This window comes from Pristiophorus japonicus, chromosome 2 (assembly GCF_044704955.1).
Source record: "Pristiophorus japonicus isolate sPriJap1 chromosome 2, sPriJap1.hap1, whole genome shotgun sequence".
Lineage (NCBI taxonomy): Eukaryota > Metazoa > Chordata > Chondrichthyes > Pristiophoridae > Pristiophorus > Pristiophorus japonicus.
In genome coordinates this window covers 239,557,538-239,576,745 of record NC_091978.1, presented here as the reverse complement: position 1 = coordinate 239,576,745, position 19,208 = coordinate 239,557,538, and the positions used below count along the sequence as shown (strand labels likewise).

General features: G+C 42.5%; 1 protein-coding gene across 1 annotated transcript in view; it reads left to right on the top strand.

The window, feature by feature from the left end:
• Window positions 1-19,208, top strand: part of fras1 (Fraser extracellular matrix complex subunit 1) — a 757,390-nt gene that overhangs the window by 728,956 nt on the left and 9,226 nt on the right. The window contains exons 65-71 of the mRNA XM_070871094.1: window positions 3,165-3,325; window positions 4,571-4,785; window positions 5,977-6,127; window positions 6,230-6,337; window positions 13,364-13,523; window positions 17,039-17,155; window positions 18,659-18,825. Coding sequence (XP_070727195.1) covers window positions 3,165-3,325; window positions 4,571-4,785; window positions 5,977-6,127; window positions 6,230-6,337; window positions 13,364-13,523; window positions 17,039-17,155; window positions 18,659-18,825 — 1,079 coding nt within the window. The remainder of the gene's footprint in view (window positions 1-3,164; window positions 3,326-4,570; window positions 4,786-5,976; window positions 6,128-6,229; window positions 6,338-13,363; window positions 13,524-17,038; window positions 17,156-18,658; window positions 18,826-19,208) is intronic.

Sequence of the window (19,208 nt, the reverse complement as noted above, 5' to 3'; positions counted from 1 at the left end):
AAAATTTGGAGGGGAGCAGCAGGAACAATTTATCATCAACAAGAGGAGCCTAAGATTATCATTAATCTCCAAGATAATCTTGTACTACAGGGGCGATTTAGACCTGGAGTATCAACTGTGGTATTGCCTTAAATGATTGATCCAGATTGAGAGCTGACCACCAGTGCACTCAGAATTCCCACCTCTGCCCCCTTAATTCTATCAGAAATGTGGGGGTGGGAGACAGTGAAGGAATTGGACCGGACAAAGTCATGAAGACAGCAGCAGGTGTGCTGTTGGACAGGGTGAGTGCAATAACTGTGTCGAGACTGGTGGAGAGCCAGAGGAGAGGAAGTTGGGAGTTTGAGAAGGTGTTGGAAAGGGGGCTGGGGATATCATTTTCCAGGGGTGCATGGATGAAAGCAGTGATACAGGCAGACCAATGTCATTGATGAGGGAAATGAGGAAGTGATCATAAATAGAAACTTTGGATGTGGCAAGACTTGTTGAGATAACGAGGACAAGAGGATTGCTCTGGATGGGGGAGTTTATTTGGAGAGTGAGATTGAGTGAGGAGACGAATTATGGCTAGATGAATTTAGGTGAAAATTGAAATCACCAAGGATGAGGATTCACTGAGGAGAGGGGAGATTGTAGCTAAATCTCCAGGCCACTTAATGATGGTAGACTTTGAAGGAAAAGTGGGAGAGGTGGTAAAACATAAGAATTAGGAGCAGGAGTAGGCCATTTGGCCCCTCGAGCCTGCTCCACCATTCAATAAGATCATGGCTGATCTGATCATGGACTCAGCTCCACTTCCCTGCCAGCTCTCCATAACCCTTTACTCCCCTATCGCTCAAAAATCTGTCTATCTCCGCCTTAAATATATTCAATGACCCAGCCGCCACAGCTCTCTGGGTCAGAGAATTCCATAGATTTACAACCCTCTGAGAGAAGAAATTTCTCCTCATCTCTGTTTTAAATGGACGGCCCCTTATTCTAACACTATGTCATCTAGTTTGAGTTTGCCCTATGAGTGGACATTTAGTACCCTGTGCAAACCAGCACTCACCTCCACATCATTCCTGGATATAATTATGGACTCCAGCATTTTCCCAACGACAGATGTTAGGCTAACTGGTCTATAGTTTCCTACATTTTGTCTGCCTCCTTTTTTAAATAGGGGTGTTACATTTGAGGTTTTCCAATCTGCTGGGACCGCTCCAGAATCCAGGGAATTTTGGTAGATTACAACCAATGCATCCACTATCTCTGCAGCCACTTCTCTTGAGATCCTAGGATGTAAGACAACAGGTCCAGGGAACTTGTCCACCGTTAGTCCCATTATTTTACCTAGTACTACTTCATTATTGATAATGATTGTACCTCGCTACCTATAGCCCCTTGATTATCCACTATTGGCATGCTTTTAGTGTCTTCTACCGTGAAGACTGATACAAAATCGGTAGAGAGGTAGGTGATCAAAGGAGGAGAAGGTGCCAGAGGAGTAAGGGGACAAGTTGAGGGCACTACTACAAGGCAAGGGGGGAAATATGGTGGAATGTATAATCAGGCAAAGGAGACAACAGTTGATAAGAAAAAGAGCTCAGATCCAGGGCATAATCCAAAATCTAGAGAAGTAGATTGGTTGGCGTGCAGTTTGTTTGTTATAATTAGTAGAGCTTAAACCTCCTTATATGGGGAAGATATAATAGCACAAGCCTTACAGTTAGAAAAACAGCAGTGCCTGTGTATCTGTCCTTCAACACTTCAAGGGTAACTAAACTCCAGCAGCGAAGTCATTGTTCAGTTAGATCACCCACTGTCCTCTCTTTTTAATTACTGTAACTGTCTCTCAGCTTTAATGTTAATTAAAGAGTGAAAAGGGAGTCAAGTAATGAAACAAATAATTTCACTGCTGAAACAGAGTTTTTTGTTGATGGTGGTCATACCATTTTTGTAAGAAGGAAGAGGAGCCTAATTCCTGCAGATTGTTGGGTATCAGTGAATGTTTTCTTAATATTTCAAAAAATGTTTGGCAGATGTACAGGATGTCAGAAATGCATCTTATCCTAAAAAGAGCTAAAGTGCATAATATTGGAGATTAGCAATACTAATAGAGCTGTGACTAAGTAGTAACTATATGATTGAACGGTATGCAGAACATTTCAGCATTATATAGATACCTGACCTCTTGCTTCATCAGCTAGTTCAGAATGGTTGGTTTTCAAATCAATTTAATTATTAGTAGGTAGAACCATAAAAGGCCAACTAATATATTACACATTTTGTATCGACATGAACTGTCTGCCATCTTTTTCCATTATAAATTCCTTTGTCCACATTTCTAATGGTCACTGCCTCTGTAAGCTTGCCATACTGCAATCACACCTTCTTCCTAGTGGAGGCATTACAGCACCACCACTGGTGGGAGGATGTAATTACAGTGTGACAAGTTTACATAGGCAATTTCCATTCTAAATTATACACGGACCACAGGAATATGTAGTGGAACTGTATAAAAATAGGACAGAGTGTATGACTTTAAAATTGAGACTGAATTGCGCTTGGTTCCTCTGATCCAATTATGGCCCGGCCCCTGACGCTATTTCACGTGAAGACTAAACTCGGTCTTGACTCCATGAGGGTCATTTTCACCTTTGGTGATGACAGAAAAGTGTTGGTAGTGGATTGGCCACTTGAAATACACCACACCTTATTTTCCTTTCTATTGAAGTTAACAAGTATGTATCATGCACTCCTTATTTGGGCATCACAGTTCTGTGACCTGCAGCTGCACACTTCTACACTAGATGGAGCTTCATAATCTTCAGAAGCTGCAGATCCTTGTACCTGTACCTACAGAATCACTAATGTATTCTCAGGGAAATTCACTTCATCTTGACTTTCTGTGGGCAAAGCCATAGGAGATCCAGTATTTATTAAAGGAATAGCCTAGGTGAAATACAAAAGTCTAGAATACAGGACACATTGAGGGTTGAAGAGCAGGAGAAATGAAAGTGCAAGCAAGTGGATCTGTCATAACAAGATTGTCAGTTACAATGAAATAGTACCTTAATTGAATAAAATTCTTTTGAATATTGTGAAATGTCATTTTTGTTATCCAGATAATAAACAATGGAATTCACAAATTTACAGATTTCTTTTCCATTTATTTTGTTCAGAATCCACATTTCTGTGCAGATCCCTCACCAGGATGGGATGCTGCCTCTAGTGTCCACCATGCCGCTGCATAACCTGCACTTTCTCTTGTCAGAATCCATCTATAGACACCAACACATCTGCTCCAACCTGGTTACACTCAACGACCTGAGGAGTATCACAGGTATAACCCTGAGCGAATTCAAAGCTCCACAAACTGTCACTAGCAAAGCTTCTGCCATTCTTGTATTAACGTAATTTAAGGACAAAAATCGCAACACACAACAGTTAAGGTTTTGTCATGTTTAAACCTTAGTGTGTTGTGTTTCCATAGGCAACGGAAGTGTAAGCAAACATTTACATATCTACTCACCAATTCTAAACAGTGAAATTCTTTCTGTCGATAATTTTGGCAAAAAAAGTCAGCACGAGTACAAAATAGGAAAACTCATGCCAATTTTTCACTATAATTATTATTCACAAGAGGAATTGCATATCCAAAGTGTTTTCAGGTCAGATCAGACTACTGTATACAACTGACTCTCTCTTTTTTCTTCTTTCCATTGTATTTTATGTATCAGTTTTTTTCAAGGTGTCTATGTAAAAACACACCAAGAAAAGTACAAAATTAAAATTGTGATAGTATGCAAGCTTTGACATTCTGCTAAAGAACTGGAATAATTAAACCCAAGAGAAGAAACCATAAAAGTGTTTGTTTAATGTATGTTTATGACTTCATTACAAATAGTGAGCAGATGAATCTTCGCCTTGTTATTAACCCCCAAGTGCTACATCCACAACAGGTTCCATGCATTGAAACGTTCTAATTTGGTGATAGCTGGTTACTTTCCCATTGACTGTTTCACACAATAGACGATTCTCAACGGGGAGAGCTCAATACTTCTGACCTGTCCCTTCTCTGACCTTTTCTTCTTTTTCTGCCTGTCTACATACATAAATAAGTTTTCCTATTGACCTCCTGAATCACCAGGAATTGAGCGTTGCCATGCCGTTGCTAAGGACAGCGACACTTTACGGCAGAAGGTCAGCAAGATTTAACGCTAACGCCCATTTCATATCGCTCACGGTAACACCCAATTTTTAGAATGGAGACTAGGGGCTTTGAAACTGGGCGACAAGCCAGCGATCTGAAAACCCATTTTTACCGCCCACGCCAGAAATAACACCCATTTTTGGGCATCTGCACAAAAGTGTAAAATCTAGCCCATAGTCACCTCACAATCATTCCGATTCTAAAACTAACTGCATCTTAGAAGTCAGATAGAATTGAAAAAAACACTATATTTTTATGTTTTCTGTTTATTATAAAATAGATATTCCTGCTGTGTTAGTACACAGATGAAATCTTTCTATTATCAGCTTAGCAGCTTATAATAGCCAAAGCATTAAGGAAATGTGTGTGTTGCAGACTCCGGATTTCTAGATGATGTCATCTATGACAGCATCACACTTGGCCCTGGGTATGATCGTCCGTTCCAATTTGACCCGAATGTAAGAGAACCCAAAACCATCCAGCTGTATAAGCACCTGAACCTGAAGAGCTGTATCTGGACATTCGATGCCTACTACGATATGACAGAACTGATTGATGTCTGCGGTGGCTCAGTGACAGCTGACTTCCAGGTAATTATTTCCAGAAAAATCAAACAGCTGATGCTCATTCTTATTTAAACATGATCTACAACTACTTTACTGACAACAGTCCAAATTTTAAGCAACTTAATTTTGCAACTCTGTATGTCAATTAAACGAAAGTCTTACCACAGTAAAAAAAACACAGCTCTGTTTTGGTGTCATCCATAATTGTAACTAGAGAAAAAGTTTGTGATAATCAGATTTTTAATTTTAAAATCTGTGTTAATAAGAGAGGTTTAAATAACAACTGCTAACATTCTCAGGACATCTCAAAACGCTTTGTAGTCAATTAATTACTTTTACTATGTTGGGAAATATGGGAGTTAATTTTGTATACGGAAAGGAAACCACAAACAGCAAATCAAATGAATAGTTAGTCTGATTTTGGTGGTGATGGTTGAGGGAGGAACATTGGCCAGCAGACCGGGAGAATTCCTTACTCTATTCGGAATAGTACCATTAGATCCTTTGCATCTACATAAACAGATCGATGGAACCTTGGTTGAATATCTTATGTAAAAGGTGGCACCTCAACAATCCAGCACTCCTTTGGTAATGTTAACCTAAATTCTGTGCTCAAGATCTGGAGTAAGCATTGAACTCACAGTGGGTAATTTTGATCTTGGACGATAGTGTAAAACGGGTAATATCGGCTCAGCCACCCGTTAAACATCCCTCACGATTTTTGTTTCCATTGACTTCAGCGGATGGCTGAGCAGATATCGTGTGTTTCGCACTATCGTCCAAACTCAAAATTACCCCCAGAATCTTCGAACTCAGAGTGAGAATGCTAACAAATGAGCCAAACTTACACTACAGTTAAAGTCTATCAAAAAGAGATGTTTCATATAAAGTTGAAATATTGGTTATTATATTTGGACTATCTTCTCATTTAAGGTAATTGTTAATTAGAATAACTATTCAGTTGATTTACATTCTCATCAATTGAAGTTTCTATTTTGTGCAGTGTGCTTAGTATGAATCTATATGCATAACAATGTCCATAATCTTTGGGGGTAAGAGCAGGGAGAGACTTTGTAGAACTATTTTGCAGAGGGTTTAATGGATTGAGACAAGTTCATGGTAACTTGGACTATACATAGTCTGTGGGGCAAAAGGTTTCATGGGCCACAAGGTTTACTCCTGTGCTACATTTCCTCATGTTCTTCTAATTGGTAGGTACGAGATTCTGCCCAATCATTTCTGACAGTGTCAGTGCCTTTGTACGTGTCTTACATTTACGTGACAGCACCAAGAGGCTGGGCTTCACTGGAGCATCACACTGAAATGGAGTTCTCATTCTTTTATGACACAGTTCTGTGGAGAACAGGTAAATCAGATGATTACAAAAAAATTAATTTTTTAAAAAAATTTATAATTTTCTTTTTTGTTTATCTAATGTAAAGCTTTTCATTATTGTTACTTAATACAGGCATACAAACTGACAGTGTATTGTCAGCACGACTTCAGATAATACGGATTTACATACGGGAAGATGGTCGTCTTGTCATTGAATTCAAGACCCATGCAAAATTTAGAGGCAAGTAATGTCCCTGTGGGTTGAAGGAAGTTGAAAAAGGGGAAAAAACAGGGTTTACTGAAGGATTAACTGTTGGATATAATTTATATTGTACAAGAGAGAATCATGTGTTCTATAAATCACTTTTAAAAGAATAACATAATTCATATTCAACAGTTTGTCAATATAGTCTATGTTACTATGGACTCAAAATGTGTAATATTACTTTACGATATAGTAATAGAAAGAATAATGGATATCTAAGAGTGATTGAGCGAGAGCTCCAAATACATCAGGACAAATTCCGGCAGCACCAATGCGAATCTGGATTCTATCCTTAATTCCAGTGCCTCTGTCTCTATTACATATACCAAAATCCTGTTCCAAGAGGAGCAGAATTTCTGAATTCTCCTAAACTGTAAGAGCAACAGATTTGGGGTGTCTTACTTCAACATTAAAATTAGATCCTTGCCTTGAAATCACTCCTTGGTATCTTTTTTTAATCGTGTATTATTTTTGGCTCTGAGGCTGGTTTTATTCAGTTATTAATTCACTTTGTGTCAACAACACTACCAGTTCAGTCATGGTATTGATGTGTAATGATGGGTTAATACTTGTACTGAAAATTTGTCAAGAAATTATTTTCAGTTCTTTGGTTTGAAATTCTGGAGTGGAGTTTCCTCAGGAAAGTCATCAGATTTCGGGAAGTCCTGGGGCAGAGAGGCTTCCAGCGAATCCCTGCCCTTAAAAATTGGCATAATTGTCTTCTGCTCATTTCGCCATGGATCACGCTATCCTCCACTTGCCCAGCTGACCATATCTAAATGATGGCAAGTAGGCATGGTTTAGGGCACTGTTGTGTTTTCCTCCCATGACATGCTGTTCTGCCTCCAATAAACAATGCCTGAGAGAAGAGGCGATAGGACTACTTTCCTAATTGGATGCAGGCTGTCACGTTCATTTCTTCCCACAATTTGCTATACTGACTCTAGAGTACTGCTGCTTCCCACCCCTTCTTAGAACAAAGATCTGCAAAGGGACAGGCTAAGTGAGTGGGCAGAAATTTGGCAAATGGAGTATAATGTGGCAAAATGTGAGCTTATCCACTTTGGTAGAAATAATAGAAAAGCAAATTATAATTTAAATGGAGAAAAATTGCACAGTGCTGCAGCACAGAGGGACCTGGGGGTCCTTGTGCATGAAACACAAAAAGTTAGTATGCAGGAACAGCAAGTAATCAGGAAGGCAAATAGAATGTTGGCCGTTATTGCAAGGAGGGTGGAGTATAAAAGCAGAAAAGTCCTACTACAAAACTGTACAGGGTATTGGTAAGGCCACACCTGGAGTACTGCGTATAGTTTTGGTCTCCGTATTTAAGGAATGATATACTTGCATTGGAGGCTGTTCAGAGAAGGTTCACTAGGTTGATTCTGGAGACGAGGGGGTTGACTTATGAGGATGGGTTGAGTAGGTTGGGCCTCTACTCATTGGAGTTCAGAAGAATGAGGTGATCTTATTGAAACTGATACAATAATGAGGTGGCTCGACAAGGTGATTGCAGAGAGGATATTTCCACTCATAGGCAAAATTAATACTAGGGGAAATATTCTCAGAATAAGGGGTCGCCCATTTAAAACTGAGATGAGGAGAAATTTCTTTTCTGAGAGGGTTGTAAATCTATGGAATTCTTTGCCCCAGAGAGCTGTGGAGGCTGGGTCATTGAATATATTTAAGGTGGAGATAGACAGATTTTTGAGCGATAAGTGAGTAAAGGGCTATTGTGTCTGTAAGCACTCTAGTAATGACTCCATGAGGCAAGGTATTGTACTTGAACTGTGGTGACCTTAGTCCATTTATTACAGCTCCTGAGTGAGGGTACAGCATGGTGAGCTCCCTTTTATACCTGGTTAGAAACATAGAAACATAGAAAATAGGTGCAGGAGTAGGCCATTCGGCCCTTTGAGCCTGCACCACCATTCAATAAGATCATGGCTGATCATTCACCTCAGTACCCCTTTCCTGCTTTCTCTCCATACCCCTTGATCCCTTTAGCAGTAAGGGCCATATCTAACTCCCTCTTGAATATATCCAACGAACTGGCCTCAACAACTCTCTGCAGTAGGGAATTCCACAGGTTAACAACTCAGTGAAGAAGTTTCTCCTCATCTCGGCTCTAAATGGCTTTCCCCTTATCCTTAGACTGTGTCCCCTGGTTCTGGACTTCAACATCGGGAACATTCTTCCTGCATCTAACCTGTCCAGTCCCGTCAGAATTTTATATGTTTCTATGAGATCCCCTCTCATCCTTCTAAACTCCAGTGAATACAGGCCCAGTCAATCCAATCTCTCCTCATATGTCAGTCCTGCCATCCCGGGAATCAGTCTGGTGAACCTTCGCAGCACTCCTTCAATAGCAAGAACGTCCTTCCTCAGATTAGGAGACCAAAACTGAACAATATTCCAGGTGAGGTCTCACTAAGGCCCTGTACAACTGCACTAAGACCTCCCTGCTTCTATACTCAAATCCCCTATGAAGGTCAACATGCCATTTGTTTTTTTCACCGCCTGCTATATTTGTAGGTGTCAGCTGTGGCTCAGTGGGTAGCACTCTTGCCCAAGTTAGGTGGTCTCTCCACTCGAGACTTGAGCATGCCAACACTGCCAAACCAGCTAAAATGCTACATCTTACCAGCAACAGATCAACACTAACCTTTCGTCTGGCCTTTATTGCAATGGGGCTGGAGTACAAGAACACAATAAAAGCAGGGAAGTCCTGCTACAGCTATACAGGGTATTGGTTACCTGTCGTGTACAGGTTACCTGTCGTGTACAGGTGACCCCTAGGTCTCCACCAGTTGCACCCTCTGGTGGTACAAGCATAGTGTATACAGTGTGAATGTACATCCAGTAGTCTTATGTAACTGTACATTGAGTGTACAGGGAGTATACTTATATTATACATACACAACATCACACTCCCCTAAGTCTTGTGTCACTGGCCTTTGCATTGTGTGCTCAGGCCCTAGACTTGAGTGCCCAAAGCCCTTGCACCTTGTCTATGCTTTGGCTTGGCTCTCTCCCTGTTGATCCCCAAGTCCTTATTGCCATAACATTGGGAAATGATCAGCAGTGGACGGTTCGAGGTTGCAGTGGGGGTTGAGTGGTTTCTGGGTGTGATCCATGTGCATCCATGGCTACATACATCCACCCCCCCTCCCATACATAGACCATGTGTGTGGCTCAACACCTGCATGTGCATATGTGTACAGAAAGAACAAAAAAAACATAGAATTACTTACATCACTGTTTGGGATCTGCAGTAGTGGAACAAGTACATTTTACATGTAAGGTACATACGTGGTATCACAGTCTTGCCCCGGGTTGTGTAAGTGCAGGTGGGTGAGGACTCTAGTTCGAGAGTGACCGGACTGTGTCCAGGTTGTCTGATGGCGGCGCTGCGCCCCCTGCCAGCTGAGTGGGCTCGGATTGTTCACCTGGCTGAGTCTCAGGGCCTTTGCCATTGCCTAGTGGTGGGCAGAGTGTGTGGCCTCCCTGTCCTCCTTTGAGGGCTGCGGTGTCTCCCTGCTGCCCATCAGCGATAGTGGGAGCCTGGTCATCCCAGGTCCCGTTGGGAGAGCTGGAGGTGCTAGCCTCTTGCTCCCGATACTGGCCCTGGTGGCCAGAGAGGTAGAGCCGATCTGGGGCAGGGAACTGGTAGTGGTGCCTTTGCCGTCCGCTGATCACTGGCCCTGCAGCTGGTATGTTTCCGTTGTGTGTGGCTGCGCTCCCTGGGGCATCACATTGGTCCCGGAGGCGCAGGCTACATGATCGGGTAGCCCGCTGGACCTGGTTGCTTCCGACGGGAGGTTGCCCTTGGTTTTGTCGGCATACATGTAGAACCCAGCATTGCACCTCATTACTTCATTTACTGTCATAATACATTGGTTCCGACCACAATCGCCCGACTTAACATGGTTAGTTACATTTACATACTTGCATTTGTCAATTACATCGCTTACACGTGTATCACTGGCATTGCTGTATAAAGAGTGGAACTGTCCCTTTAATTGTGATGGGTTGCCGGTCTCCTTTAGGAGGGCCTTGCAATCTTTACCCCAATCCGGTTCGCTGCTCGGCATCACATGTTGCTCTATCAACGCTGCCCCTCGTGGTCTAGCCGCCGCCATCTTTACTTCAGGCGCTTCACCTCATGGTGCGGGCGCTATTTTCATTCTCTCCACGAGGTAGGCTGTGGTGATCCTTTTTTCCCCAGGTTTTGCCACGGAAGCAAGGAAGTTACCTTCTGCGCCAATTTTCTTCCTCCGGAGTCCTGCCACTGGAGCCTGGAAGGTGAGGTCGGGTCGTTTCGGCTGGATCATCTCGCCGTTGGGTTGAGCAGTCTGTGTCGTCTGCACGCAGTCGAGTTGAGCGGCTGGCTTTCTCAGGTGTTGTGTTGGATCCAAATTCAGGGCCACATAGGACGTCGATCGCTGGAGGCTGGAGGTTTTCTCAGCTCCAATAGATCTTTTTCATCCATCTTCTTCCTAGCAGCGTTGGGCCATCACCAGCAGCGATCCACAAAGGTAACTTGTGTATCACGCCGTCATGGGACACCTGGACATCCACGCTGCCAACGACTGGGATGGTATCGTTTGTGTAGGTGAGCAGCTTCACTTGGATTGGAATCATTTTAGGTCATTCGATTGGATTGACCGAAAGTTTCTCAAAAACCACCTGATTCATCAGTGTTTGGCTCGCCCCTGTATCCACCTCCATCATGACTGGAAAATAGTTGATTTTGACTTCCATTTTTAACGGGGAACTCTCGATGGTGCAAGTAAACATGCCGTACACCTCATCGTGGGGCTGAGCTGCCTCATGGACTCTCTTCATCGTCGCTGGAGTCTAGATGATCGGCCAACTCTTCATCGACTCTCTTGCACATTCACTGGAGGTGGCCCTTCGTGTTACAGCCTTTGCAAGTATAATCTTTGTAGTGGCACTGGTAGGCCTTGTGATTTCTTCCAAGCGCCACCATGGGGTTGGCCAGTTGGCCCCATGTGGCGGACTCAGGGTTGCGGGACCCGGGGTTCAGTTCTCTCTACCCTGAGGGCGACTGCTAGCAGCAGCCTTGCCTCTGAAAGGCGCCAGCTGGTTTACAGTACTTGCCAGGTTAGAGTCCTGGGGGTGAGTCATCCACTTGGAATCGCAGGCCGAGCCCATGAACGCCTGACTCACATTAATTGCCTTCTGCAGGATGACCGTGGTGTCTGCAGAGAGCAACTTGTGGAGAAGGCCCTTGTGGCCAATTCCAATAACAAAGATGTCCCGCAGCGCTTCGGTGAGGTGGTCGCCAAAATCACATGGTGCAGCCAATCGTCTGAGGTCTGCAGCATATCTTGCGATTTCTTGGCCTTCGGGCCGCCGGTGTGTGTAGAACCGGTGTCTGGCTGTGAGGATGCTCTCTTTAGATTTGAGCTGTTCCTGTATCATCGTTACGAGCTCCGCATGTGTTTTGGTTGTTGCCTTCTCTGGGGCTAGAAAGTCTCTGACGAGGCCATCGACGGTGGGCCCACAACTGCTGAGCAGGATAGCTTTGCACTTATCAGCCAGCGAGGTCGGGTTGTCTCCCGCCAGGTCGTTCGTAATGAAGAAGTGTTCGAACCTTTCCACAAAGGCCTCCCAAACTTCCCCATCGGCGAATTGTTGAAACGGTGCCAAGGTTAGCCATTTTCGCATGGAAATTCGTAATCTCGTCACCAGTTATTGTGTCTGTAAGCACTCTAGTAATGACTCCACGGGGTAAGGTATTGTACTTGAACTGTGGTGACCTTAGTCCATTTATTGCAGCTCCTGAGTGAGGGTACAGCATGGTGAGCTCCCTTTTATACCTGCTTACCTGTCATTTACAGGTGACCCCTGGTCTCCACCAGTTGCACCCTCTGGTGGTACAAGCATAGTGTATACAGTGTGAAGGTACATCCAATAGTCTTATGTAACTGTACACTGAGTGTACAGGGAGTATAGTTATATTGTACATACACAACACGGGCAGGGAAGTGGAGCTGAGTCCATGATTAGATCAGCCATGATCTTATTGAATGATGGAGTAGGCTCGAGGGGCCAAATGGTCTACTCCTGCTCCTATTTCTTATGTTCTAACTGAAGTTCCCAAGAGTCCTGCTGCTTCATTTGTCTCTGCCATTAAGAGGCATTGCTGACTGGCCACTTGATGCTGCTGCAGCGAGTGCACTCCTAAAGCTGTGCAGCATTTCCCTTCTCCACAGAGGTGGGCTCCAATTGAAGAGCAACATTAGCACTGGGAGCATGTTATAAATTTTCAATGTTCCCAGACCCAGAAATATAGGACCAAGTCACAGCAGGTTTGGACCAGCGGGCAGAGGTCTTGCTTCAACACAGTTCTGGCAGCCATCCTGTCATTGAAGAAAATCTACCCCTCTGTGTTATGTATAACACAGTGAAAGAGGCATTGATAGTTTCCAGTAAATATTTCTCTTGTGTCACATCTTACTTTCAATGTTTGTTTAAGTGCTCTGAGCATTGCACCCACAGCACTTCCTGAATTTGATATAGCAAACATTGGCATGAAATCGTGTCAGTCTTCTGAATTTAGGCTTTTCATCTACGCTGCAAAACTGGCCCGAAGGCTGATTTGCAATCAATGAAATCTCTTCTTAAAAAAATAAGATCCTCGCATCACCAAAATGGAAAGTGCGAGTATTCTGGTGAAAGGAGAAAGGCAAGTTGATTGTTATTACACTTTCAAAAAGAAAGGAAGATTACAATAGGTAGAATAAGATTTGAAGTGATAAAGGAGTAACATTGAAAACATACTTCAAATTGTGACATGTTCGTGACTCTCAGGCGATTTCTAATCACTATCCACTGACCATATTAGTTATGTGCACTTATGGACGTCACTAACAATAGGGAGCAAAAGAAGGTGTCTATAATTGTGGCTACAAAACTGCTGTTCTGAGCTGAGAGAGAAGAAACCTCAACCGTGTATTTTTTGCCCCTCTCCAGGTCATTTTGTGATGGATCACCACACACTTCCAGGCCAGAAGTCTCAGATTGTAGCTCCTGATCACTTAGGAGGCATTGAGTTTGATCTGCAGTTGCTCTGGAGCGCTCAGACATTTGATTCCCCATATCAGCTGTGGCGAGCAACCAGTTCCTACAACAGGTACAGTACAAAGATACCTCCTTTGCTCGACTAATGCTTTTTGAGGAATACTACAATTTAAAAGTACATTTAAAGAATATTTTTTGTCATTTACTTATAAAAACAGAATGCTGTTTTGTTCTGAACTGTGTGCTGCCATATTTTGGAAAAATCTAGGATACTAATAATTGAACTTTTTCACTGGTATTGAGGAGATTTTTTTCCTTGTTCATTCTGTTTATTCTGGGAAGGACGACAGCACTGAACTTTACTTTTACTTACATCAATTTCTATAAATGTTATGCAACACTCTATAGCTGTACCGTAAAACTTTCCATTGAACTTTAATTCATCCAGAAATGATAAATATCTGTTTTGCTTATGAGCCTAAATTCTCCAAAAGGTTTGATTGTACAGCCACAGAGCACAAGCTATCTATCCAGAATGCAATGTATGGAGGAGAGACAAGCGACATTAATTTCCACTGGGTTTCTTCCAATCGTTCACCGTAACTTAGGGGAAGATCCGCGGCAACGGGGAGAAAAAGCATAAAGACCGTTTACAGTGTTTCTCCAGGGTTTCCACGGATCTTCCCTCAAAATTATGGTGGACGAACCACAGAGCCCCTGTAGGAAAACAACCCCAATGTCATCCCAGTTAAGGTGTAAGTGTGCCTTCCTACAGGCTGAAATTCTCCACAATACAACAGCATGCAGATTAGAATATTCAACAAAGGATTTTGTTTGAATAAGCTATTGTTTTTTATATATATATATATTTAATAGAAACATAGAAAATAGGTGCAGGAGTAGGCCATTCAGCCCTTCGAGCCTGCACCACTACTCAAAATGATCATGGCTGATCATGCAACTTCAGTACTCCATTCCTGCTTTCTCTTCATACCCCTTGATCCCTTTAGCCGTAATGGTCACATCTAACTCCCTTTTGAATATATCTAACGAACTGGCCTCAATAACTTTCTGTGGTAGAGAATTCCAGAGATTCACAATTCTCTGAGTGAAGAAGTTTCTCCTCATCTCGGTCCTAAATGGCTTACCCCTTATCCTTAGACTGTGACCCCTGGTTATGGACTTCCCCAACATTGGGAACATTCTTCCTGCATCTAACCTGTCCAATCCCGTCAGAATTTTACACGTTTCTAAGAGATCCCCTCTCATTCTTCTAAATTCCAGTGAATATAAGCCGAGTCGATCCAGTCACTCTTCATATGCCAGTCCTGCCATCCCAGGACTCAGTCTGGTGAACCTTCGCTGCACTCCCTCAATAGCAAGAATATCCTTCCTCAGATTAGGAGACCAAAACCGTACACAATATTCAAGGTGTGAACTTGGCTGCTCCTGTCTTCCCCTGGTGAGTCATCTCCCCCAACAGTACCCAAAACGGTATATCTGTTCTGGAGGGAGATGACCGCAGGGGACCCCTGCACTACCTTCCTTCCCCTGCTCTTCCTGCTGGTCACCCATTCCCTATCTGCCTGTGTAACCTTTATCTGCGGTGTAATCAACACACTAAACGTGCTATTCACAACATCCTTAGCATCGCGGATGCTCCAGAGTGAATCCATGCACAGCTCCAGTGCCGCAATGTGGTCTGTCAGGAGCTGCAGCTGGACACACTTCCTGCACACAAAGTAGTCAGGGACGCTGGAAGCGTTCCTGATTTCCCACATAGCACAAGAGGAGCATGACACGGGTCTGGGCTCTCCTGCCATGACTTAACCCTTAAATTAAATTAATTTGGCAACAATGCAAAAGGTTACCTACTGATAAGAAAAGAAAAAGAAAAAGATAAAATACTCACCAATCCACCAGCCAATCACTTACCCACTTGGCTGTGACGTCACACTTCGATTTCTTTTTACTTGTTTGTATACTTTCTGCCCCTGCTGCAGCTGGCCTCCTCTCGCCTGCCGCTGCTCCAAACGTCCGCCGCCCTTTGTAGTCCCGTGCCCGCTCCTCTCTCGCGATGCTAGCCTCTCCCGACTGCCGTTACTCCAAGCTGCCACCGTCCTTTGTAGTCCCGTGCCCGCTCCTCTCTCGCGATGCTAGCCTCTCCCGACTGCCGCTACTCCAAGCTGCCACCGCCCTTTGTAGTCCCGCGCCCGCTCCTCTCTCGCGATGCTAGCCTCTCCCGACTGCCGTTACTCCAAGCTGCCACCGCCCTTTGTAGTCCCGCGCCCGCTCCTCTCTCGCGATGCTAGCCTCTTCCCTTCCTTTCGATAGTGCTCTGTTTACTTTGAAAAATTACATTATTTCTAGAAAAAAAAGCACAGTAGCCCTATTTACAGAAAGGTGACAAAGAATGATTAATCCACGTGCCAAATTCAGAATTTTTTTAATAATAGTGTGATAGGCAATGATTTAGGCAGTAGCCTCCCAACATTCGGTGACAAGTGTAAAACAAAGCTGCAAATGAGACAATATGATTAGGTAACACACAACGTTTTCATATTCATAATGGATATAGTTTTAAGGCAGGACCTGGCAGATTCATTGATGGATTGTGATTTTGAAAAAATTGAGACAGTTTCAGATCAGGCAATCCGTGACATAGATCGGATAATAATATTTACATTCATACAAGCCTAGAAATTTCTGTCAGCTGTATTAGTAGGCCAATGTTCAACATGTTTATATTCCTTTATCCACTATTTTAATCCATTTATTTAAAGTGGATTAGTACCTTTGTTAAAATAGGGAACCAGTAATGTCATACAAATGCATTGAACATTCTTCTGCTAATATCAACAACAGTCATTTTGAGGCAATAATGCCTATCACATTGGAAGATCTCAAAGTGCCCCAAACAGCACCTTGAAGTGCAGTGACTGGTATTATGTAAGGATAGTATAGTAAATAATAAGAATTGGACAACTCATGCGATTTTTGTCAAAAGAAATTCAGCAAGACCCTGCACCTTCATGAATCTAGGACCAGTAAGAATATTTAGATCTTCTGAGCAACAAGATCTTGCATGGTTAAGATCCCAAATTAATATCCCCCAAATGGGTCTATTTTGTTTAGGTATGTGCAGAATGTGTATAACATTGAATTTTATTGAACACATTATTAAAAAGCTAACAATTTGGGATTGAGATCTGTCAACAGGGACACGCATGTTCAGCTTCTCGGCCTTTTCTTGTACAGTATTACTAATAATGCTTATATCTTTAGTTGGCATAGTTCTTTGTCATTACTGACTATTTCTGTGTGATTTTTTAGCCTGTCAGAATTTGAAACTGAGTAAGTATACCTCTCAGCAAACTATCATATGTGACATTCTATTAAAAAAGCCTTTTGAATCCAGGAAAATAGTTACAGCTGTTAAAATGCAGGTATCATCAAGCAAATGTTAAATTCAGTGTATTTTATGCTCCTTGTATTAGATGAAATAGGCTACAGTAGGATATCTGTTGACTTGAATCAGCTCATATTGTTAAGGGATTTAATATGATTTAGCAACAACTTTTAAAAGAATTTGCATGCTAATTTTTTTGCTGTTTTTCTTACCCACAGGAAAGATTATTCAGGAGAGTACGCAATCTTTCTGATCCCCTGCACTGTGCAACCCACACAACCTTGGATTGACCCTGGAGATAAACCATTGGCCTGCACTGCACATGCTCCTGAGAAGTATGAGCTTATTATGAGTCCACTGTACAAATACTGCACTTTTTCAACTTCAGCACAAAATGTAGTTTCAAATTTTTTTCTTTCATAGAAAATTACATTGTACTGATAAACATACATAGAATTAGAGATGTTAGCTATAATTATCTGAGGTATTCCAACTGCTCAGTAGGTTAGAGTAGAAAACTGGAGATGAATTATAAATTACAACTTTTCCAGTCTCATACTCTATATGCCAATGATAAGAAAAAGAGCTAAATTTACAGCATTTAAGACCACCAGAGACTATTTGTGTTGTCCCCGCTGTGTGTGAAGCTAGTTGGTAGGAGACAGCTTTTGAAGATGCATTCACTGACCTTGACCATTGGTCTGAGATAATTAAACTTCTTTGGGCACTGGAGCCACGTCATGGGGGCGACTCTGCTAGCAGTGACGGCTTCAGGAATCTGGTCCCTCATTGTTCTTTCTGGAGGGCCTCTTGGCCTCTGTGGGTAGAAGACCTGTGTTTCAGTGTTGACCCACTGCACAAAGCTGGAGTACTGCGTGCGAGACCCTGGATGCCCCTTCTCTGACTTGTTGAGCCATTTGTTTTAGTGCTGAAGCACTTTTACCATATTTTTGCATGCAGAAGGCAATTCAGCTTGAAGTGCTGAAGACTGCCATTTCGGAATTCTTTTCAGATGACAGTTGAGCTCTAAGGGCTAAAGACTGCCTATTTTTAAATGACGTATTTTTTTCACTTTAGAAGGCATTTCCCCTTTTAAGTGCTCGACACTGCTTTCTAAAATGATAGACTCGCTTTAAGAGAGCACTGCCTCGCTCCAGGGATTCTGCAGCCAAACTACATTCGGCTTCCTGCTGAGACTACCACCCGAAACAGCGCGCTACACTGCAGATTTTGCGATGCACTACTTTAAATCAGCATACAGCACCAAAATACCAGTGCTACCTGCACTTTTTTTGCGGCGCCGTTAATTTCGGCCCACGGTGGCACTGGCCTTTTCCCAGCTTAATTGAATTTCTAGGCCTAAGTTTATAGTTTCCATCCCAGTTTGGGGCTTTCCATGTGTGTATTTGCCAATGTTACTCAGAGTGCAGAGTTGACGTCACACCCACCGGCATCGAACAGAGTCAGTGTCGAACATGCAAATGAGCCCAGTAGTTAAAATCTCCTCGGTCTCACACTCTGGGGGGCCAGACAAATCACCGTTTTTGGCCCAGCACCTCAGATTCCCACCTTGAGTTAAAATTGATCCTTAATTGTTCTTAAGCAATTATCTCATAGCATTATTTCAAGGCCAAAATTTGTAGATTAATATGGCTGTATGTGTCGAGTAACAGTGTAATAAGCAATGTGAAAATGAAAGATAAAGTAGACTTATCAAGAAATAATTTGTCATTGAGCTGTGGTTGCTGCTTACATTTATAGCAGAGAATGTCCTATATAAATAAATGTCTTCTAAGATAGTGTCAGTACATTGACATTGTTATTCTTTTTCTGTCAAGGTTCCTTGTCCCTATTGCCTTTCAGCAGACAAATCGTCCAGTTCCAGTTGTCTACTCTCTCAACACAGAGTTTCATCTTTGCAATAATGAGAAGGTTTTTATGATGGATCCATCTGAAACAGAGATGTCCTTAGCGGAAATGGATTATAAAGGAGCCTTCTCTATGGGTATACAGATTTTTAAACTTATTCTGAAATCAGTCATCGTCTCACCATCTTGTCTTCATTTGACCATCCACAAATAATTAAATGTTGCCAGTCTCATTTCACTTTATTGAACTCCAGGTGGGTAACTTTAACTTTGTGTGATATCGGGAGAGATGTATAATCGGCGGATGATGCCCGTTTTGCACTTATGAACTCTGTTTCCACAAAGTCAAAATTATCCCCCATGGGAGTCATTTCCTCCATTTTGAGAACTTATGTGAAACAATTTTTAAAAATCAATAATTCTTCAGTTTTTAGCCTAAAACGTAAATAAAACATTAATTTTTCACTTGTCAAAACTGGAGTTCACGCTATTTCTGTCATTTGAGTTGAGAATCTAAATA